We start from the raw sequence: 24,869 nt of genomic DNA on the forward strand, positions 1-24,869 counted from the left end.
CTTTTCTTTCCTCAATACCCCGAGAACCTCAGAGTGCTTGGAAGAGGCCGTGCATACCCTGGACAAGCGAACTGGAAGTGAGATTTCAGCGAGTTTATCTGGCTCAAATCGCGTCATAGAAATATGCAGACACTTTTGACTTGTAGGTGAGAAGACAATGTAAAGAACCATGCAAAACATCAGCATGCTAACAACAAAGGAAATAAGTATTAGGAAGTAAATATTAGCAAGATGCTAAGCATTAGCTATGACCTGCTAATTTTTCTGATGTCAACAACCGGATATTATGGGTGGTTTTCTCATCATGGAATATTTTTATTATGAATATGTGTACACTTATGGATGCATGCAGTACAAACAATTGATGATTGGATTAATAAAATGCTTTGGATGCTTTCAAATGTATGTAGTTGTGTCTTTACATTACTTGTCATGTTTACATTTTGACATGTTGCTATATTTGTGTTAAGTGTGCTTTGTTGCTCACTATGTCCATAAAATGCACTTGGCGGTTGAATTGCGGAGAATCTAAGCTTTCCAACGATGTCTAATATGTTTATATAAAAAATTTTACCGGTGTAATTTTCATGCATTCTGAGTTATTAGTTGTAAATGCTTTAAAACCGGTGGGTTTTGAGAAGATAAACTGAGGTCATTTTACATAAAAACCTGATGGATTCTATAAAGACACTGGAATTGACTCTAAACTGTCACCATGGCAACAATCTAAAGATATTCCTCATTTGAGATTATGCAACCTCATTAAAATATTAATCTTTTCTGGTGACTTTTTGCATCTTTTACAGAAGTGGAAAGAATTTGGGAACAGCTGTAGAAATAACACCACAGGGTTTAAAACCCACAGGTACGTCCGCTATTAAACTGAGGATGCCCTTAATGCAATTATAGGAACATGCATAGGCAGGCACCCTGATGCACATTCACAGAGGGCGATGGAGCAGGCATACATGACATACCCATTCAAACAGTCTGTGTAAGTGAGCGTACAACATCAGGCTATCAGATCACTTCCCTCTCCAAACACGAAGCCTTTAATAGATGTGAAACTGCCGGCCCTGAATTTTTTCACACCACTGGGTCGCAACCCACACAGAGGAAAAGGAAGCAAAGGGTGACAGTGCAAAAAGAAAAAGAAGATGAGAGACATTCCACAGAAAGGACGACAGCATTCATAATGAGATGATTAAGAAGAAACACAGCTCACTTTTATTAATTCAGTCAAATTACTTCAGAGTTGACAGAAAATAAAGTCATCAAAGTAAAATATAAACAAAAATTCAATAAATGAAAATTAATTAGAATCCTCAGAATACCATATGGAGTAACCTTTGTGGCCTTCTGGGATGTCGGGGTGGTGCTACGATTTTGCAAGGGGGGTTAACGCTCCAAGGACAGTAGGCACGCTAGGGAGAGGTGAGCTGTCACCCCCCATTATGATCACAGCCAGAGCTCAGAAAAAGGGGGAGGGAGAGGAGAGCTTGCTTACAAAAAATATAATAAAAAAATAAAACTACTGGTTCCACACTAACCGCCATCTAGATCCATCCTCAGGCCACAGGACCCTCCATCTATAACTTCCCCCTGGGAAATACTTGCACGCAACTCCTCCTCATCCCTAGCTTTGCGTACAAAGGAGGGACTTTTACCACAACTTTGGCAAGGTAAAAACAATATATGGATCTTGCTTCATGGAGAGAGCATACTGCATATTTTGCTTGATTCGGAAGGAGCACAGAAACAGGAGTAATTCATATACATCAAAAATATTTTAAGGGAGCTGCTTTTGTTGAGGTCCTAAATCAGGAGGGTAAACTACAAACATTTTAAGGTTCAGAGAGAACATATTGTTCAGATGTTTAATAGATTTTTTTCTCATTTTTTTCACAAAAAACAAATAAATCAGCAGGATAGCAATAACCCAAAGACAAACTCAGTGTTCTAGCGTATCATGTGATATGTAGCAGAGAGCAATAGAATTTGCCAGCGGATAAGAAGCTTGCTGCAGATTTGACCTTTTGCTGCCTTTTGTGTAGGTCTGTGCGGGCGCTGCTTAGGCGTATTCTGTTCAGCAGATCCCAATGCTAACAGCCCTGTCACTCATCATCACTCATCATTGTTAGAGACAAAAGCAAAGTTTGGTTAAGCTGCACACTGAAGAATTCTCCCACCCTGATCCCCCCCCATCTCCCACCACCACCTACCTTCCTGCATTTCCATATGGACAGTGCAGACACGCAAACATCCAAACATACACGTTCTATTTTCGCTGCATAAAGACAAACCGATTAGCAAGATACGCTCACTGATTCAGAGATTGAAAACTTTGGATCACGTTTGCGGTTAAACTTTCTTTTTGAAGTGCAGGTTTGGCCTTTCAATGGCCCTCTGGTTCATCAATTGTGTGTAATTAAAGCCTATTCATGACTCTATATGTGCACTAACTATTCTCCATTATCATCTGGCTGGCCCTTTCAATAGCCACCTGTGAACTCTGAAGGGAAGGAAGACATATACCCCCATAAAATTCATCACCACCAAAGCACAGGGCTAAATGTCAACAATGGCTGCCACTGCTTTAAGTGACTCAGCATTGACTGTTGAGTGAAACCCTCTTAAACAGCCATATTTACTGATGCCAGGTTTCAGTAGCTCCACTAATTAGATGAAACAAGTGTTTCTATATTGTGAGAGGAATGAAAGAGGCAAACATCCTCATTGAGAGAATGCAGGTATTTACAAAATGAGCCCAACTGTTTCACCCTACAATGTTATCGTTTTAAATATACTAACATAAAAACTAATGATTACACTGCACAAGTTAAGTTTAAAAACTACAGACTTTTAAAACTGTCTTCTGTCTCTTGTGTTAATGCAGCAAAGATGTGACAGGTGTCGTGTTAGTTTTATTTTGTTTCAAAGTAGGAGCAGAATTTTAACAGAATATCTGCAGCTTTTCCATGTCAGAGTTTTATGACACGAAGAGAAAAACAAAGTTATGAGTCCATTATTCATCATTATAAATAGAGAAAATTGCCTGAATTAACTGCATATATTACAACTGTAGTGCAGGTTGAAGTACGGATCCAAGATGTACAGGTAGATGGAGTGAGGAATGATACAATTGACAGATCCAAGATTTGCACGACAGGAAAGTGGAATAAAAGTAGAAAATACTTTAACTCATAATAATGATCGTACTAATAACTCAATTAAATTTAAAACATTTATTTAAAACCAAATCCCAATAATAATATAAAGCTTTCTTTTTTTTGTGAGTTTTTTCAGCACTAGTGGCTTGTTTTTATGGACAGTAGACTGACAGGAAAGAGAGTATGATAGACATGCAGGAAAGGACTACAGGCTGGAATCGAACCCTGGTCGCCCCCATCAAGGACTAAGACCTCCATACATGGGTCGTGTGCACTAACCACTGCACCACTTGTTTTTATGATGTTTGATGTTTTTAAAGAATCCCAACCCAGAAAAGTATTTCAAATTAGTTCCATAATTTTTTCAAGTTGATGGATGCATAATTGACCTAATAAATAAAAAACTTAGTTTTTTTCAATCCACACTTTTCCAGAGCTGGAAATACCTAAATTAAACATCACATAAGTATAGGACTTGTATTGACCTTTGGTGGCTAACATTCAAAGACACATAAATGCAGAACCAGCTTTCTCCTTTCTGTGACCCTTAAACCTTTGAATAGCCCAGTCAATGACATGTTGTAAAGACTTTATTCAGGAACAATGTTCTCAGAGGAACAGAGAGAGATGAAGGGATAGAGCAATGCTGTTGTGTCTTTGAACCAGCAGCTGAGGTAAAACAGTCGAATCAATAATTATGAAAGGGAGGGGTGCATGGCAGGATGTCCTACAGCAGATACTGTTGCATTATATACAGGTCTAACGATTCAAATCAATTATTTGTTTTTTTTGTGTGGCAAAGATATCTATATGCAATAAGGTATGCAAAGCTAGATAATTGGGAGTCTTCATTACAACTGAGGTCATCATTCGGTTAACACCATGCGGTTTTCTCCAAGTACATGCACCCCAAGCTCACATGAATCAATTGATGTCCAAAAAGGTAACAAACATCTAGGGAAAACTGTGTTTTATTGTGTCTTGAAATCTAAAACAAAAAAAGAGATGTCAAAAACCAAAATTTTTGTTTTTCATTGGAAAATTTAACCTTTTAAATAACATATTCGTAGCCAGAATTTGATTTGCCATAAATCATAGTTTTTCATTTTAATGACGGCAACGAAAAGCCATAATACAACAATGGGCACACAAAAAAACATACAATCCTCATCCTGAACCCCCCTTAGGATTCTGAGCGGCGAAGAGTGTGGGAAAGTTATTTTTAGGAACCATGCAGAGAGCCTTCCTGATTTCGATGCTCCTGTTCGGGATCAACATTCCACCTTTGAACCGCACCGACTATGGAGCTGTTTGTGCCTCGGATGGCAACTTTTACTTCTGCTGTGGAACAACAGCAATGAGAACATCGTTATGCTGTTGAAGTTGAGACAAAGCTGAACATCTGGAATATTGAGTACAGATAAAACTAGAAACTATTTTTTTCCCCACTGATATGGATATTCTGTAGTTGCTTAAAAAGGCTAGATTTACTTTGTTAAAAAAATCAGGCACAGTAACATCAACCATAATCTCAAACTGTGCAGGTACAAAAAGTATGCATCAACATATGATAGCTTTTGAACCTTCTGGGCCTAACAATCATGACCCTTCATAATGATGAAATCTATTTAGCGCACATCAAACTAGCAGAGAAGCACCAACCACAGCATGATACTGCTACACCAGTACCTGACATTTAGGAGAATGCTCTCAGGATTTCCAGCCTGTCCTTTATCCAACAAATGTAAAGATTAAGGTTACCACCTTTCATAAATGAAAATAAGGGACGCCCAAATCTCCCAAACTGTCATGGAGAAGTAATAGTGGTGTGTTCTTCTTTTTTCAGCTTTTTCTTATTTTTCCATATTTGCAAAAAAAAAAAGAGCTTGATAACTTGTTGTAAAATATTGCTGTATATAACTTAAAATGCCAAGCATAGGAAATATAGTATTCCAGTAGTTATTGCACAATTTACTACTAACTGAGATACTCTCTGATCTACCACACGATAATACTATTAGCACCTAAAATGGGTCTGTGAAGCGTTTAATAAAGACGTTTTAAACTGTGCACTAACTTTTAGATATTGTCTGCATTAATTGCCTTAAGCAACAGCTCTACGAGAGCTACAATACCAGCAGCAAACTAATCTGCTTCTCCATGACATCAAACCTTTCGTTGGTACTTCCTCATTCTTTATGAAACGATCTCTGAATACTGATTCCTTAGAAGTATAAACATTATGGCATAATATACACAACATATGCATAAGATATTTTAAACTATGGGGAATCTCGATAAACTCACTATTTTAGCAATATCTCCTTAAATGTATTATTTAGTTAAACTTAAGTGTGGTAACATGATTTACTCTTTAAATTGCCTTTCATGTCGGCTAAACTACATCAAATACATGATCATTAAGTCTACAAAAACAATCAATAGAACCACAGTTATCATAATATTTCATACCCTTTAAGTGTCAGGAGATGGGTGGAGTATGCAGGACGGATGTTAGAGACTTTTATGTGTATGTAGTGTTCCTTCCCTGAGCCATGCACTGCCCCCAGTGTACCACTGTAAACACTCGCTGACAGCCCGACACATTTTATCATTTTTCTCGTTGTCATCTCCACTGATGCTGTTCAACCAGGGATATGCTTCGTCCCACTCATGTCAGTATTTTTGCAAGCCTTTCCTGAGGATGCAGTGGAGTATCAGGTGCAATGTGGGTGACAAGAGCCATGCAGATGCTCATAGTTTTTCTGTAGGCAACCGTGACAACAGTAGAAGGGGAGCTGCGGAGGTCCTGCTTTGATCGACCCACAGCAATTTAGGTGACCTTAGAATTTCCTGGGTTTTATGTGTGTAACAGATGAGTATAAGATATGAAAATTTGCAACAAATAGCATTGAATCAATATGGGACGCCACATTTAAATGCCAAATAAAGAACGATTTTGTATTTTATAGGATGGGTTGATACCCTTGTAAAGATGGTCATTTCAGTAATAGGAGTGTTGTCGCTGTAATCTGCCATTTTACTGTGTTGTGACTGTCCAATGTCAGTGCTGAACTTACTTCATTGTGAATAATGACTCTTATCAGCTTATTGCTCTGGAGTTAATATTTGGCACAGAAATATGTTTGACCAATAGACAAAGACCATGCGTCTTACTTGAATAGCATGTCGATTGGACAGTTTATAGTTGTTCTTACTGCAACCCTGATACCTGGCAGTGTTAATTCTGGTAATCCTGACAGCAGGAAAGAAATGGACACAATTACTTTGCCAAGAATGAAAAAATATTACGTATTTTATACTGTAAATATAAATATCTGCTTACAAACCTATATTTCAACTTCAAAGCAACATAAGTCCACCTAAAGGTTTATAGCATCACCCACACTTTCTAACACATGAGCAACGATTACATAAACCTAAGGCAAAATTATGCAGAACTTTCCCATAAATTCCATAAATATCAAGAGAAATAACACTGAGACACTGTTTATAAGTACCAGGGGACCTATGCTACTCCAGTCACTCTCAATATGCTAATAGAAGCCTTATCTGAGCAGAACAACACAAACCCTTTAGTGCCACAAGACCCTACAGATGTAAGACGGCTTGCATGTTATAGCGTCTTTTCTTTTCCCTAATGGGAGCTGAAGACATGAGGGGCTACTTTAATCAGGTCTGAGTCCAATGTGGCCAGTCTAGTCTGATGGGAGCTGAGTGGTGCATGGACTGCGTTAAGGGTTCACTGCTCACTGATAAAACAGTTTCACTTTCAGGGTGAGTTCAGGCAAACCATGCTCTTACACAGTCTGGCAGGAGAAGAAAATATGCCCTGTTTTGTTTAGCTTTAGGACTGTCTGCTTAAAACAAATGTTTGGGCATTCTGTTGATATAGCCTGGATGGCAGGGCGTTTGGTTGCCACAAATATGTTTTCCCCCAGTTTGACTTAACTACCACAAAAACAACTGCTGCTGCTTTTCCATCATGGTTATTATTAAATAAGGTAAAATAGCATTTTAATAATTTTAGACGATTAGTGACGTTTTTAAACCTTGATGTTATCATTGCATGATCAGTACCTTCACCCGGTCAACAAGGGTATGAAATAAGAGAACTGTGCCAATATAGAGATATATATATATATATATATGGTGCACAATGCATTTCACTTTTTCCACTGGATATCATCTGGTTTTAGAAGATTGAGAAGAAATAAAATCCTATACTGTTCTGCATGGGATATGATTAACTAAGAACCTTGCAAGTGCCTCAACACATCAAACACCCCCCAACTTGTTCAAAAGTCAGCACCTAGACCTTGCATGCTTCTTAAAAAATGCACAGGCACCTCTGCAAACTAAATAAAATCCATGTTTAATAATTAATGCAGTTCGGAGATATGTAGTGAATTGTTCAGCTGAAGAGTATGATGGCGTGCCACGGACTGGCCAGAAGAAAGCTCTCGCTCTTCTTTGCCACACAAGCACATATGATATGCACACCTTATTCCCGACTGCAACATAGGCTGATTTGCACCAAGGAAGGAAGAATAAATTATTCAAATGGAATACTATTCCAAAGGTTTTTTTTTTCCAGCTGATTGTGATTTCCTTGGAAAAGTACAAATCAGCATTAGACGTATCAGGAGCCAAAATCCCTTCCTTGGATCCAGGACACCAAATGATGGCTTTAATTTAAATAAATTTTATGCCAAAAGAATAGCTGCCATCATCGCTAATGAATTCAAAAAGTCAACAATCTCCTTTAAATTAGTTCTTTTCAGCATTGGCCTCTCCCTGATCTTTCATGCCAAACAATATTGGACACAAGTGAGGAAAGATATACAAACAGGCATATAAAGCAAACAAACATTAAAACAAATGCAAAAAAAGAAGCCCTTAGGAGTCGGTCCCTGTCTGACTCGTTCTGCATTTTGCAGCTCCTCCTTCCTCCCCTTTTCATTTCTGTCTCAATAAGACGGTTTGGTGCCTCTGAGGAGAAGCCCTCATTTTAATTAGACCTGACCTGAGAATCACTTAACTGCTCCTCTCCGCTTATGACTCCCCCTCCTTTTTCTCCAAGCCTTGCGCTCTGTTCCTCACATAGGTCCATTAACACCCTTCCCCTGGCACCCACAGGCTTCAACAGGGGGCAGACATAGGCGTTGTCTTAAAGACGTTTTGAGGACATGCCAAGAAACATTAAACTACTCCATCCCTTGGACTCTGTTAGTTAGGTTCTCTTCCTCCTCTTCTCAGGATTTCTATCTGTATTTTTGTTTTCAATTTGTTTAAATTTTATGCACCCTTGTACAATATAACTCAGTTATTAGAGTCACGTAGGAGTGAAATGGATGACTGAAGGCGGCAAATGGAATTAAAAAGTCGCAATTTAATCTAAACAGGTGTTTAACTATATGTGCAGTACAAAACACTAACACACGTTAGAATGAGTGTTTTAGCAGCACTTATAGGTGATCGCCCAGGAAAAAAAAACACTGCCTCAAATAAAAAGATTATTCTGATACTAAACTTTGCATTTACAACCTTGATACTGAGGAAAAGGGTTTTGAATATGTTGAAAATCACTGCAGGATATCTTCTATCTCACAGCACACTTACAGAGCACATGCAAAGGTAAATAACCACAGTTCTTACAATAGCAACGTAATAGAGGATGACTGGATAGCACTGGGGCGAATGTAAAGCCAAATTCAAGTAGCAGTGCTTTTTGCAACATGTGTTTTGCGCAATGACCGTAGAAGAGAAGGTTTAAAATATAGTCAGTATTTTCTACAGGATATCCACAAAACATCCCAAACTTAGTGGCTAAGATCATGGATGGGATCCGTAAATAAATAAAATGCATAACAGTAAGATTTAGTTACAGGTATTTAACACCAACCAGAGGACATTTGTTTGGTTCTGCTGGAGGTTTCTTCCTGTTAAAAGAGAGTTTTTCCTCTTCACTCTCGCTACAAGCATGCTTAGTGTGAGGGATTGCCTTTCAGCCAATAAGGCGCTGCAATCAACTGGTTTTCCTTAGATAGAAAACTTTGAATCAATTTGACTGTATGATCTGGTTGAATTGTTAAGTGCCTTGAAATGACATGTGTTGTGAATTGGCGCTATATAAATAAAATAAATTGAATCAGGAGGGAAGAAAGCTGGCTAAGTTTTCCTTTGAATCTTTTTAAAACACAATCTCTACATTACAAAGAGTGTGGTTCCATATGAATTGAGGTCATCTCCTCCTAGTGGTCTGGAGCACTTCCATCATGCGGTCATTGTTGTCAACTTATCGACTTTGTTGCTATATTAAGCAACCTTTAAACTAATGTTTTTATCTTTAAATAGCGACTAGCAAAATATCTTGTGACTTATTTCTGTATGGTTGGAAACTTTGGTAACAACACATTAAAAGTAGCGATTATTATGAGTTTACAGTCTTCAGCGAGCAGTAATGAGCCCCTTCCTCCTCCAAAGCACTGACAGGTGGCCGGAATCAGCTGACAACCTTAGCTGTAGTCAGAGAGGAAAGTGCATGCAAATGTAAATATAGTTACACAAAATTTTTTTTTAACTGTTCATTAAAATCGATTCCTCTCTGCCTTTGTTTTATAAATAGCCTGGTCGACTGTGTGTGTCTTTGGTAACTATTTTCTTGGTAAAGTTGTGGACTTATTGAGTTATATAGTTTGACTTCAGTTAAAATATGACTGAACACTTGAAATTAATTTATAGAGTACATCTTTATTTTTAAATACATTGAACATTTTTTTAATCACTCTCCATCTGGCCAAAGTTGATAATGGTCCCTCCTAAAGGCTGGACAAAGGCATTACCAAATATGCAAATTAGGTGACAAAGCCTTCACGTAACTTCTAAGAGCCAACAGTGATTTTCTTTGCTGAAGAATTGGCAGCAGTGCATGTGATGCACATTTGCTCTTATTAATTTATAATTGTTTTTTGCTACTTGCACCTTCCTTTCTTTATATTCTTTGTGTTTGGTTGCGAGCATAATTAATGTATTTGCAGTGAGTTTTGTGTCTGCAGCATATTTCCACTTTGCTGCTTTCTATTTTCTCTCATTGCAGCTTTTATGAACTTGCAGTTTCTGCCTCCACCATTTTTTCTTTGCCAGTGTTTCAGTGTTTGTCTAATTATTGAGTTTTCAGGTGCTTTTGAATTGGCTTTAAAACATTTAGATGGTGGCTGCACCCCTTGGCCACCACAGGAGTGTCAGAGTGATACAGATCACTCATAATACAATGCTGCTTTATAGTTAAGTACAGTTGGCAAGCCAAGAGCGGTGTGCCTGACGAGCATCCGACTGCAGGCTGATTTACAGAAAATGACTTTGTGTGTATATAATTTGCAAAATCAAAATGTTATTTTCTAATTCAGTATTAGCAGCAGTTAGTTATTAATAAAAATAGCATTTAGAGGTGATATGTTGGTGAAATGTTTTGGTTTCAAAAGAAAATGTGAACTGTGATAAAGAAAATTACATTTTTACCTAAAGTTAAGCTTATTGTACCATACGTACCATAAGCTATTTTTGTCATTCTGTTGGTTTTATAGCAACAATGAGGATAGAAAATGTTTAAATAATAACTTAATATTCTCTGGATTAGCCAGGGGTTCTACTCTGTCTGTAGCTGCCGATTATGTCTTTGAGATTGGCAAGAGTCAAGTTTACCAGACTTTTAGCCAGCTGACAGGTTTGTGACTGCTGTGTGCCAGTCTCTTTGGCACTTTTAATAACATCCCAGTAAAAACATTAACTGAGTGAAATGGTATGAATAAACCTATAAATAATCTTGATAATTAATAATTATAAAACTTAAACATCAGTAAGCAGCCTGTTTCTACAACCTACAGAAGACATCCTGTGTGCAGCCTACGCAGGACTTAGTGACATTCCCTGCGAGTGCAGCTAAAGACACCTCCAAACAGGTTCTCTATTAAAAGACTAATTTGACACAAATCCCTTTCTTACACTGTAGTTGATCTTCTGACCTGCTTCTGGCACCCATGCACCCAAAGGCACCTTGCCTGTCAGTTTAAAGGGTCAAGCAAAGGTAAGGAGAATGTAATTGCGTACCATCTACATTCTTTGGAGCTTCATCCTCAAAGCAGCTTGGTTTGTGAAACCTGTGACAAGAGCTTGAGCGCTGCAACACGAGTGACTGGGACAATTCTCACGCACATGGCGAATAATTGAAAGTTGCTTTCACATAGGATAATAAGATCGATGTGTGGGACTAAGAAATGTTTGCAAATGTTCATGAATATGTGTTAATCCTGTCCAAACCACTAACACTCCCCTACCTGCACAGGCAGGGCCATGGGTTAATTCTGTCCTCAGGCGCCATGGCTAATAACTGCTCATCAACCGCAGCTTGAACTCTCAGCAAGTCGAGTGTTGCTGAGGCAACAGCAACACCAAGAAAGCAGAGCATCGATTGAGCTGAGAGTGGGATTGAAACAACTTAAAAAAAAAAACTAGCAAACAGATTTAGATTCATTAATTACTTTTTAAAAACATATAGCCCTTTTTTCCTCATTACCGAAGACTGTAGTACCTGTAGGATGAGTTTGGCAGTAGTTAGGATATTAGTTACGAGCACACACGTAGCTGGGATGGCATGCAGCTGCTTGAGTCAGCTAGTGAGAATCTGTTGCTGTCAATCAGCTGTCATTTAGCACCACCACCCACACGTTATTTCTAATAGAAGCTTATTGATTCGCTGATTTCAGAACAACACAAATCTGCAGAAGGTTGAAACAAAGTCCAAAGTCTCGGCAGGATGTGATGCTCAGTAGGGGGAGTATTGTCTTTTGTGGCTTCAGGGTAAAAAGAGTCTTGTAGGTTGAGTAAATGAGATGATGACCATCGCTGTGACTTGTCAAACACATTTAACCGTCATCTCATGTGTCAATCAGCTATCCACAGAGTCAGAGGACCAGCAGCGCAGCTGCTAACCTTACGGCAGTCCAGCTTCTGCCCCAACAGTCAGACATCTTCCTGTAACAAGACACCTTAAACAAATTTATTGGCATTCCTTTCTGACATTTACATCTCAGCTGATGCACAAACCAATAACAGACAATTACAAAAAAAAACACCAGAACATGACTGTATTACAATGACTAACTGATTTAATGCGTGACTTTAGACACAAGGTTCTATGGGAAATTCCCAGACAAGTAAGAATGTGTCACGGCCAGGGATTATGATTGACATTTTAGATTAAGTGCACTCTTGAGTCAACAATGGCAACTATTTTTGGATCGTTAATTGTCTTATGTCAGTAGAACTAATTTTTCTTGTGAAAAGCAGAACAAGAACAGAAGTCTTCTTAGCCCGGTAAACAGATTGTTAGAAAAGTGGACAAAGCTTTGTGTTAAAAATGCTCTAAATTCTGAAATGTATGACATAGTAACCCAACCTCAAAAGGCCGACCTTTAATGAATGCTGAAACATAGGATTATTTATCAGGGGAGTTGAACTCATGTTAAAATAAATCTCCCCATCTAGCAACAAACATAGTTTTAATACTGACGCTTTATGCAGAACTCAGCTACACAGGAGATAAAAATACCAGTGTTTACAGTAATTAAAAGGTTCACTCAAAAGTCTCAAAAATAATCAAAGAATGTATAGAGTCTTTTCTGTGATCTTTGTTTTACAAATTCCCAGGCTCTATGCTTCTTTAAATTCTCCTCCTGTATAGGTTATTGGTAGTAATGACTGCAATAACATTTCCTTAGTCTTTAACTAATATATTCTAGGTTAACTGAACATTTATCTTTTATTCAATGCTTCATTTTGTTGAGTTTTTAAAGGGGAAATTTGTTTTTTTTTTTACATTGGGCCCTTGATTTTAAGTTATTACATCATGTTCTACTCACCCATATGAGTTTTGTGTCATTTGGAGCCGTTCTGAAGATATTCGATTAGGTTATATCCAAGTAACGTCTTCCTATGGGCAGTCGAATTGAAGGCACAAACTGAACTGTTCATAATTTATTCTTTATGGTACGCCAGCATTCATAACATGTAGGCGAATCACTCGCCCTCAGACATCCGCGGTAATATTTTTTATATCTATATGTTTTAAAAACAAAGCGAAGTCATCCGTGCATGCTGACTGGAGTCGAAACAGGAAGCCCAGGCCACAGGGGGCTACGCTCTACCCCTTATATTCATTCGGCCAGCTAATCTGAATTGTTCAATTCCATTTCGAGAGCGAGATCATCTGTGGTAGTAGCACTAGACATCTTCCAGGCATGTGAGTAAAACTAGCAGCAGTTCAGGGGACAGGAAGAATGAATGGTAGCTGGCGCGCGCGGATGACGTCATACACGCGCTGCTTTGTTTTTAAAGCATATAAATATAAAAAATATAACCGCGGATGTCTGGGGGACAGTGATTTGTCTACATGTTATGAATGCTGCCGTACCATAAAGAATAAATTATGAACAGTTCAGTTTGTGCCTTCAATTCGACTGCTCATAGGAAGACATTACTTGGATATAACCTAATCGAATATCTTCAGAACAGCTCCAAATGACACAAAACTTACATGGGTGAGTAAAACATGATGTAATAACGTCAAATCAAGGGCCCAATGTAAAAAAAAAAGAAGTTCCCCTTTAAGTTCATCTTTTTTTTTGGCTCCCTTTTTAACCTTTGAATAGGACTTTGCATTGCCCTCATTTATTGCCATGGAGGCTTTATAACTGTAAAGATATTGGTCGACTAGTTGATTGATAGGTTCATTGGTGTGAGCAGGATCCTCACTTTAAACTCACTAAACAGGATGATTGAATGAGATCAATCAAGAGAAAAAATAAAACAACAAACAAAAGTCAAAAACCTAACCAATCTTAGTGATTCAACTTGAAGCCTTTTTCTGTAATTTGTTAAAGGGACGCTGATGGCAGCCAGACACCTTAGCGTTTGACTTGGTTTTTAACCACAGAAGCGATGAAACCTGCTTGGCACAACTAAGGTGAAAAATTAAGAAAAGCCCTGAATAATTATGACATTAATTTCTAAGTGCTAGCCACACTCAAAAAGGCTGCAGAGGGAAGAATGTTTCACCACTAGGGTTCTGTTATGTATTAGCAGAGTGTACAAAACTGGCTAAGTGTGCATCGAACAGTTATCAGTTATTGTTCTCTTTAAAAGCTATGTATGATTTTACCATTATAGTTGTTTTTGTACGGCTCTAACAAGCTGTAACTTTATCACCAAACATCTTTTAAAACTTATGAGTTTTGAGTCAGTATGGAGAAACAACTGTTGGAGACAATGGAAGCCAATTTCAGGAAGCTAATTCCTAGTAAATGGGGTGTTTATCAAAAGAGGTTCACAAAGCATTTAACAGGGATTTTCTAGAAAAGGCAGCTCCCTGAGTATAATTTCTAAAAGCTGTTTGCCAGTACTAAAACAAATTATTTCAGGCACTTCTCTTGAACACCTTTATATTTCTATTACTGTTTAATCCAAAGAGCAAAAGGTTTGTAAAACACACAAAAACCTGTGAACAGATGTCTTAAGAGATTAGCTGTTTTCTAAATATAAATAAATAAACAAAATCATTGACATTAACAGACCTTATAATCTGTGCTGCAGGAGCCTATTAGGGGATTCAATGAAAAGAGGAGAGAGGGTTAATGATGACAGAAGAAAGGATTAGAAGGATTGTCAAAGGTGGCAAAAAGAATAGAAAATTAGAAGCTTTTGAGTTTGGGGGGGTAGGGTTGGCATTCCACTCCTCCCCTCCAAATCCTGGCTGAGACAATAGGAATCACTAAAGAGCCAAGGAGCAGAGGGTACGATAAGGTAATGATAATGTAATGAGGACCAATCATGAGCCAGAGCTAAGTGCGGAGCCTCCTAATTTGTCTCCAGAGTAGTAGTTCAGTGTCAGATGTGTATCTTTTGGAGAGAGGGATGAGGCCACACTTTCAAAATGAATGGTTGTTCAGGCACTAGAAGAAAGTCAATGAGGGGGGGGGATCTAAATTGGATGGAGAAAAGTCCATCAAATATATTCAAATTGCAAGGCTTTTAATAGCCTGTTTAAGCTACAGTTCAATTTTGCTAAATAATAAAAAAGGGAAAAATGCTGTCCTTATAAATGGGAAAATATTACCTATTTAATCTGCAAACAACAATCCTGTATTTATTGACCAGTGAAGCAATCTTGGCAAATTCCATAATAACAAACCTATTGGGTAAATGCTGTTTAAGGTGAAGTTAGGTAAACCCTATGTTACATTTCCTATTTTCTTTAAATTTATTGAGATTTTTTTTCTGTTTTTTACAGGAATTACATGCAATAAAATGCAAGACATACCACGTTAACATTCAGCAGTGGTTCGACTGCCAAATTTATGGAAATAGATATTTTTTCTGTCTCTGTTGCCTCTTGCCTTCACACTGTAGCGACTGCATCAGTAAGAGTGTATAATCAATAGTTTCGGCTTCTATCCTGTCCCCCAATAGAAAAGGAGAGTAAGAACAGCTTGGTAGAGCTTTGCTGATTGGTGAAGCATCTCTTCATGGCTACCGTTTTAATGCAACAGACAAATGCCAAAACAACAATATAACAATAATATATAACAATAAATATTTGGACATAGAGCACAGTAAATAATCATACCTTTTGATTATTATAATTTTTTTCACATTGCAACCAGAAACATCTGTGGATTTTATTGGATTTTTGCATCTGTGCGAAAAAAATCTAACAAAGTCCACAAAAGTCAATGGAGAGAAAATTACAGTTTTCATTATATTATAAAAAAAATAAAAATAAACTGTCAGATAAAGAGAGCTATCTTTAGAATAACACTCGTTAGTATTATTACTCACTAACTTTAAAGAGACGTACCTTTTTATGATTTGATCTCAGTACATATTCAGTTGTTATATGAATGCCTAAGATGGGTGCTAAAGACATACTAAAGACCAAGGAAAAAAGCAGGTCAGGGATGAAGCAGTAGAAAAGTGTAAATAGCGTAAAGCAAGAGCAATGTCCTATAGATATGGAATGGGATGCAGTTCAATAAATCCTTTGAAAGTAGAAAAACCAAACCAGATCTTTATATCTAAGATATATATGTCCACCTAAGCTGACCGGATATCAATGATAGAAGCGGTCAGGAAACCAGTGTAGCTCTAAAGGAGCAGCAGAGCTCAGGTTTGTTCACCTGTTGACAGGGCAACTTTTTTGATGGGCATGTCTCGATTCTGGTCTTTACGAAAGAGTGGGGTAAAAGAAAGTTATCTTCAAGAGAATAAAAGACCCAATAAACAAGAAAGAGTGGAAGACCAAGTTCTAAAGTCACGAGCCCAAAATGATATTATTGGCTTTCAGACAAACGTTAAAAGTAGCAGAAAACCAACACTGTGCATCTGCTTTTAGAGGTATGGAGAAAAACTTTTCCATCATTAGAAACCAGGGAGCTGAAGGCAACAATGATGGAATAAAAATAAAGAGAAATCTTTAAAGAAACTTATAAGAGATAGCTAAATACCTGAAACACCTTCCAGCAGAGCATCAAACTTTAACATAAAGCCACAGTTACAGCAGCATCATTTGGATGCAAGCTTTTACATGTTATAATGGCATCAGAAATCCTGACCTAAATTAAGTTGATATTTCCTGGCAACACATGAAAATTAATATTCAGAACCTTTTCATCCAATCTCATTGAAGCAGAGCTGTTTGGCTGAAACAAATGGGTTTAAACATCAATCTCTGTGTAGACAAAGCTGGTGATGCTATGTGCTGTTGTGATTGCAAGATGACAAACTATAGAGAATATATTAATATTTTGCAATCCAGTGTGAATAAGCTAAATAATGAGGTAAAAACAACAATAGGAGGACATATGTTGTAAATAAAATAAAGGAAGGGGTTAAGGCAGAGCCAAAGAGCAAAGCTAACACATACCTCAATACTAAACTGTTTCCTCTTGAGCTTAAAGGCCAGGTCCTTGTGGTCAGGGAGCTGGCTTGCCAGACAGTTCAGGTGAGGCACCTGGCGTACGTACAGCAAGCCTATGAAGCACAGGGGGGCCGGATCAAAAAAATTATATTAATCGAAATAATAAGAAAATACACTCTACGACAAAACTTATATGATTTTAAGTTCAATCATTTTTACGGTACATCGCCTACTGAGTATGAAGGGGAACAACAACCTAAGATTGCCTGTATTATCTTTCAATAGTGGTAAAAACAAACAAACATTAAAATAAACAAATAAATAAATAATTAACTCTTTCATTAAAGTATGTAATTGTGCATACTGCAAGAAATTGTTCATACTTTTAAAATTTGAACCAATAATTTGTTTTGCATTAACACATAAAGACAAAATTGGAGCTCTTTTAAAGAAGCATTCTTCCTCAAACTTTATCAGACTTTTATTTTAATAAAGTTGAGGTTTTGTTATTTTTGGTAGATCTGAAGAATTAACCTCCTAATAATAACTAGATGCATTCCCATAAACATATTTTCCTTCCAAGGATGTTTGAATTCTATAAATATTTATATTTTTCCTTTGAAGGTATTTAGTTTATACCGTAATCTATTTCTATCAAAGCGTATAATTTCTTTCTGTATCATATACATTGCATTCTAAAGTGGATGTCAAAACATTATTTTACTGTGATTTAAAAACAATAATAGAGAAGCCTTTCTTCCTCTCCTCTAGTGTCCTAATTATTGAAGAACTGGTATTTTCCCCCCCAACTTTTAGTGTAATAATAAAAACAGAAACTATGATTTCCTGCTACAACAGGAGGAACAGAAGTGGGATTTTCTAAACCCTCGACTCCCCTTTTCATTTCATTCCAGCACATTGACATTTCCAGAAAACTGTATACACACTGTAAAAGTAGGGTGGTACAAACAAGCGTGACACAGAAAAGGAAAAGATTGAGGGAGTAATGGAGAAAGGAAAGCAGATAGAGAAAGTGGGGGATGGTGGGTTCTCTCCTCTGTGCACTTGGGTGATTTCCCTCTGCCTGATTTGCAGTGACAGGCTTCCCAGCATGCTTTGAGCAGCCCTGAACTGCTGCCGCAAACACACATACACACATGCACTCTCCTACTCGCACCAGATGCGTTGGCATACATCAACACGCATTAAAACAATCATACACATAAAAGTATTTCAGAAGCCTGTAACAGAACTAGTTAATCAGGAAAAGTATGGGGTGTTAATCTGCATAAATATCAACTCAAAAATCCAGAGGTTACTTTTGAAGCTCACTAGTTAAGATCGTGAAAACTCATAGATGGTGCGAGGTTTCTAAAACTTGCTTGCCGAATGCAGAATGCATAAACATTTCTGTATAGGATCTAAACAAATGTTCTGAAGAAAAACTACAATCTAAAACTGAATGTTTACATGTGCAACAACTTGAAGAGTTGAGGGACGGCTGGGAAAATGTAAGGAGGGGGGGAAGGAGTGAGTGGAAGAGTTGGAGAGAAACTGCTAAAAATACCACCCTCACTTATACTGACCTTTATGTGTGGAGAGTGATAGAAAAGAGGAAAGTGAGGAGGAGAAGAAGAAAAATGATAAAACTGTGCAGAAAAAAAAAAGTGATGCTGAGGACCGGGAGAGCAGAAACAAACTCTGCCTTCCCCTCCCATGCCTTAGTTACTCTCTCTCTACACGTCTCCTTACCAGTGTCCTGTCTCTCCACTGAAAGCTTTGCCCTCCATTTATTAGCAGAGCATGCTGGCCATGGAGACATTGAGCGAGAGATGGAGAGATGGAGGCAGAGAGGAAGGGAGAGTGATGGTGAGAATATCGATTCCCTAGTGTTGGTCTGCTCTGCTCCAGAGCCTCAGGGGTATGGGACCAGGGATGGAGAGCGGGCGAGGCGAGAGGGAGAGAGCCTCTGCTGGAGGTGGAGGGGGGTGGAGAGGCAGGGATGGAGTGAGGTGAGGGTGAGAGGGAGAGAGGGGGTACGGCGTGGCAGCTGAATCCCCCCCGGCCTGTCTACTGAGGAGCACGTCTGATTGAGCAGCAGCACGCTAACACGCAATGACAGCCTGGCCTGCAAGGGGGCTGCCCTGCCTCCATCCCAGCTCTGGTTTTAATGCACTGCCTCTGTGTATGTGTGTGTATCTGATGGAAAAGACGCTGAAAGATAAGCGAGTGTGTGTGTTTGTACCATGGTAGTCTTTGTAGAGAGGGTTGGTCTCTCTCTCAGAGCCTTTGAATGATTCCAGGGCGATGGCATTGTCACACAGCCGGGTTATGCTGCCCATTAGAGCTCTATCCTGCAGGAACGGAGAGAAGAAGGATTGAGAGTGAAGACCAACACAAGCAGGTAATTAAAAGCCTCCTGACGGGCCCCCAGTGTTACAATTAAATCAGGTCACCATTTCCTGCCTGTGACCAGCTCCTCTATGACCATGACTTATGGGAGTGTGATGAGGTGGAGAGGGTAAAGTGCTGATTGGAGTCACACAGGTGATGTGAGGTCAGGCACTTCACATCAGTCACCTACACTCATGTACAAAATGCTATGCAACTCAAGTGTTGGTCATTATTTCACCTCATAAAATATGTTTGAGAGGAAGGTTAACAGCTGATGCACAAAGCAAAAGCAGTGAAAAGCAGGACAGGATAGAAAAAAAGTATCTATGCAGGTTTGATGATGATAGCTCCCCCTACTGGTTAGGTCAATGAAACATTGGAGGTGAGGACAGAAGACAGCAAATGGAAACATATCAATAGAGAAAAGAACGTGAAGGAGCGGGAGAAAAAGAGGGACAGTGCCATACAGGGAGAGAGGGAGTCCTGCATTATTAATCCCTTTCCCTCCTGAATCATTCACATCCTTCTCTCTGTGTTGGCTGCCACAGCCTAATGCAGTTTTCATGCCTTCTTGTCTTTTTTCCTGCTCTTTCTTCCTCCTCTTCATTTTTGTCCTACTTTTAAAGTATGCATATCCAGCAGTGGGTACCAAGGCCACAGAAATAAAAGGACCTCATGTCGCTTTGTCTGCAACAGTGGATGAAGACAGTTTTTATTTTAAAATCAGCCTCCAATAAAACTATTGTATATACTTTCCCTAAAAAGCCATGATTATTTAAGGAGATACAAGCAACTTATCCTGACTTAAAATTTAGAATTGAAATAATGCAGTTTTCACTAGAAGCAGCCCAGCATAGTGGGAGCAGGGAAGAATGAGGTCAGTAAAATGTGAGGGTAACAACCTGCATTTGACTGTATATAGATGATCAGGAGATCGCCTTTATAAACTACAGATCAGTTTTTAACTCAGATTTATATTAGAAATAGATCTTCAATGCTGATTTTTAAGTTCTTTAGTTTTTTTGAGAATAAACCTGAAAAACTAGTTTTTCTTTTTAATTCCAAACATGTTGGACCAGTTAGGCACAGCTAAAGCAAGTTCCCTATAAAGATCTTGAATGAACATATTTTATATTAATATATATATATTATATGAAATAATGAAAAACAGGGATGGAAATGCACATGTTTAAAGAAGAAAATATAAAATGCAACTAAATACGCTGAACATAATAATTCAAATTAATACCATCAAATTGTTATAAGTCATTCCCATTTGTGGGTTCATGAGGATTCAAATTTTAGCTCTATTTTCTAGCTCTCCTTAGCAGAACTTTCTGGAAGTTTTCATCTTTTACAGGATTCTTAAAGAAAATCTGTGACATATTCTCCTAAAACAATTCAGTTAGCATCATAGAAACATTAATATACAAATGAACACCAGGGAATTTAAGCTCCAGGCCGATTTTTTCCTTTTTTAAACACAATAACATAGATGTATAACCTAAGCTTAAACTGAAAAAAATATATTCATTAGCATCTTACCCTTCATGTCACAAGAACTTAACTACTAACATGTCTTACACGTGGTTATAAGAGTTCCTTCAGGATGTTAGACTGACCCTAAGGAAAGAAGTCTAAATTATTTTCCAGATTTCTTTTTAAAAACCAAAAAACTACAAAGATATTAAAGACAAGACTCACTGATAATCTGGGGAAAACAGGATGGTTTACTAGATATTTAATAGATATTAAAAGCCAAAAGGTTTTGTGACTATGTTAAAATTAAAACTAAGGTATGTACGTCCTTTCTTAGATTTAAAAAAGGTGCACACAATATTATATTTCAAGGGTATTATTGTGAGTGAAGTATATTTTCTTGTATCATTGAATTCTTAATTTTTGTTATGAGTGGTGTAAGAAGGAAAGCATTCAGAACTTTTGATTCAGCCTAACAGCCACAATACTGTTTATGTAAATACAATGCATTTTTTTGTCTGAATAAACAAAATAAAGTTGTCTTAAACTAAATAAAAAAAAAACTAAAAGTCACAAAGCAACTTGTTTCATTTTTTTGAGATACCCAAATAACTTTGAGATAGGATGAATTGAAAAAGCTTCCTGGATGGGAAGCAAAACGTCTTCAAACTTATTAAACAAATTTCGGTGGTTTTTTTTTTTTTTTTGGTAAGAGATTAGGAGAAACAAGATTTTCTAGTCAGATGTAAAAAATATTCAAAACTACGTTGAGCCCAAAGGGGATTTGATTGCTGAGATCTTGAATTATCTCAGTGTTACTGAAAAATTGTACAAAACACATGCAGAGAGAGTTTTTAGACACAAAAAGGTGAAAGCCATCCGGAGAAAAGCTGATTTCCCAAATGTCAAAGCAATAGAGAAGAAGGAAAAAGTTGTTGACAACTTTTGCACCCTATATCTGATGAGTGAACAAAAAAAATGATCAGGAAAAAACTAAATATAACAGCGAATTAATATTCTGTATCCATAGAACTATGGATTTTTCTGTAGGAAGACCATCAACTTTAGGAGGGTTTGTAATCATAGGATTAAAAAACTTCATTGGGTAAAATTTCAATCAATTCTGTTTTAATGTTTAGAAGAGATTTATTTTGGGTGGAAAAAATAAAATTAAACATCTGCATGTGCATTTATTTGTTATTTCAGAAACTTGGATTCATAAATAATCTCCATTTAAGAGGGTTTGCACATATACCTTTTAAAAGCATTAAAATAATTTAGTTTGCCGAATACATAGAGCATTATGGGAGAGCTTTATTCTGCACATGTGTGTGAGCTGGGTGTGGTTGCTGAACATTGTATGATGGAAAGAGTCTAATTAATGTTTCAGATGGGCTGTGGCATTGGGCTGCTGTGAGGAGGCTTTCAGTGGGTTGCTCAGCTTCCTTAGCTGCTCAATAATGGATTAAGTATTGTAGACTAGTAGCAGAGGGCTAACTGGCTGAGGCCACAATGTTTGAGTCTGTAAAACCACTTCTGCTGGTCTAGACAGTCTACAGGCTACTCTCTTTTACCTGAAGAAAATATCTATACAAAGCAATGCAAGAAATATCGTCTGACTAAAGTTATCATCTTGATAAGAGCAGCCTTCATACATTGGTGAAGACAACGGCACAAAGTGAGAATGGAAATGCTAAGTTAATCACATGGTCACAACATAACAGCCGCTAATTACCTCCATGTTGGCTTCATCACCAAACACCTGATTCAGTCCAACCCCCCCTTTTTTTTTCAACTCATTCACTTCTCTCCCCAGGGTGGAGAAGGGGGAGGGGACAGATTAAGGGTTGGGAAGCCTGGCCAGAGTGGGACAGGAGGACCGCTCCCACCACAGCTGACATCTGCTAGTTAGCCACTCTACCTTTTTTTGCCTAGGCCAAGCCGCCGCGCACAGTGCGCACAGGCCTGGAGCCAGTGAGTGCTGTGACAACACAGCTGTTCTCTGAGCTAGGCACTGACCTATATCTCTGAATAAAGAGATCACAAACAATACAGTGTCAGGTCTCTTCAGAATGAGAAGTCTTTAAGTGTGCTTGAAGAGTGCTCAGGTTAGTTTGGTAAAGAGATGGCTTTGGAGGCTATAGCGCTGCTATGGCTGATTGTCTGGTTAAGGGTGGTGGTTTGCCATATGCCTCAGCAGATGACTCCACCTTCACACTGAGAGGCCAGACTGGACACAGACTCACAGACCACTACCAAACCCCCACCCCAACCAATATCATGACCAAAGACACACACACACACACACAGACACACACACCTTTAAGAAGATTTTATTTTTAATAAAGCCCTTGAGAAAGTTGTGGTAAAGTGATGCTATACAAATAAACCAAACTGAATGTTAGAAAAAAAAAGAGAAAAATCAAAAACAAGGCAAGAAAACAATGGCTAAAATGAGAACCACAGCAGATTAATAGGAGATCAATATGAACAGGGAGAGGCTTTGGACAGGAGATTTTCTTGCATTAACACAGACGTCAGCTAACCTGTCCATTTTGGATCTGGTGCTGAATACACAAGAATAGAGCAGAGGTTCTTCACTGCATTTTTTTAGACAAGTGGTTTCAGAGAGATGATAAATCCAAACAGTGGTTAAACAATCAATAATCACAGTAATCTCAATCAGTCCAGCTTTGACTGGAGATTAAGATTTATTCCCTTGTCTCAATTTAAGGTTACCAAAACTAGGGATCTATATGTGTCACTTCTGATCAGATTCTGATGCTTGAGTTTGAATCTGCAGATTCCGATAGTTTTCCTTTAGGAGACGTCTGTTTGCCAAAATGCTATCATCATTAACTACTACTACTTCTTTGCTTGTACATACACCTGTAATAATATGTATATCCTGTATAGCACTTCTGGATAGATGCAAACCACATTTTGTTGCTTTGTACTTGTGACAGTGCAATGACAAAGTTGAATTCTATTCTATTCTATTACTGCTGTTTTTTTTCTAAACTACAAAAAACATCTCTCTACATTACATGTATGCACACACGTTTATCCCAAAACACAACTTGAGAGGTCAAAAAAGTGGAAGATTTAAAACGTAAATTGTGTTAACAAGAAAAATGTTGTCCTGGAAACAGAGAAATTACCATAAAGGGTCAACTTTTCAGCTGTTAAGAGATTTTAAACAAACTTAAATCTATTATAGATATCTAAGTTTTCAGATACATTAAAAATTATACAAATTCAGATAAAAACTTATTTATTTTTTTATTTTACCCATTGAGATTAAAAACCTCTTTTTCAAGGGAGTCCCGGCCAAGAGGCAGCAAAGTTACATAAGAAACAGAGATACATTAAATTAAATGACAGGTACATAAAAAAACATATCAAGTAAAACATTTGCAGATCATTGAGGCTGCTTCAAATTCTTTCACTTTCAACTTAAACGCATTTAAAGATAAAAACTCAGCTCATGAGCCATTATAAAGCAGTGTACATACATTTTACATAGCATTAGCTCTATGTAAAATAAAGAGGATGAGTCCTTCCCAACAGAAGGTTTCAGACAGAGCTCAAAAACACCAAGCCAAAAGTGTTGGGCTCACTCAACTTTTAGATATGTCTTGTTTTATTTAATATTCAATCCTATTTGGATTAAATATTGGTGTCAGTGAGACTCTGTTGCTCTGGACAGAAGGGTAAGAAGGCAAACCAGGCATTTAATTCAGGTATGTTGGATCACTGACACTTTAAAAAGTTGCAGTTTTATAAGTGACTGGAATATGGAGACTATTTTACTGTAAGAATAAGCAGGTTTG

At 37.8% G+C, this 24,869-nt stretch overlaps 1 protein-coding gene across 2 annotated transcripts in view; it reads right to left on the reverse strand.

The window, feature by feature from the left end:
- Window positions 1-24,869, reverse strand: part of elp4 (elongator acetyltransferase complex subunit 4) — a 75,665-nt gene that overhangs the window by 25,943 nt on the left and 24,853 nt on the right. For both annotated transcript variants that reach the window (XM_038306726.1, XM_038306725.1), the window contains 2 exons: window positions 19,409-19,517; window positions 17,170-17,276 (listed from right to left, as the gene is read on the reverse strand). In XM_038306726.1, the coding sequence (XP_038162654.1) occupies window positions 17,170-17,276; window positions 19,409-19,517 (216 nt within the window). The remainder of the gene's footprint in view (window positions 1-17,169; window positions 17,277-19,408; window positions 19,518-24,869) is intronic.

Source organism: Cyprinodon tularosa, unplaced genomic scaffold (genome assembly GCF_016077235.1).
Source record: "Cyprinodon tularosa strain WSP-4 unplaced genomic scaffold, ASM1607723v1 ctg59, whole genome shotgun sequence".
Lineage (NCBI taxonomy): Eukaryota > Metazoa > Chordata > Actinopteri > Cyprinodontiformes > Cyprinodontidae > Cyprinodon > Cyprinodon tularosa.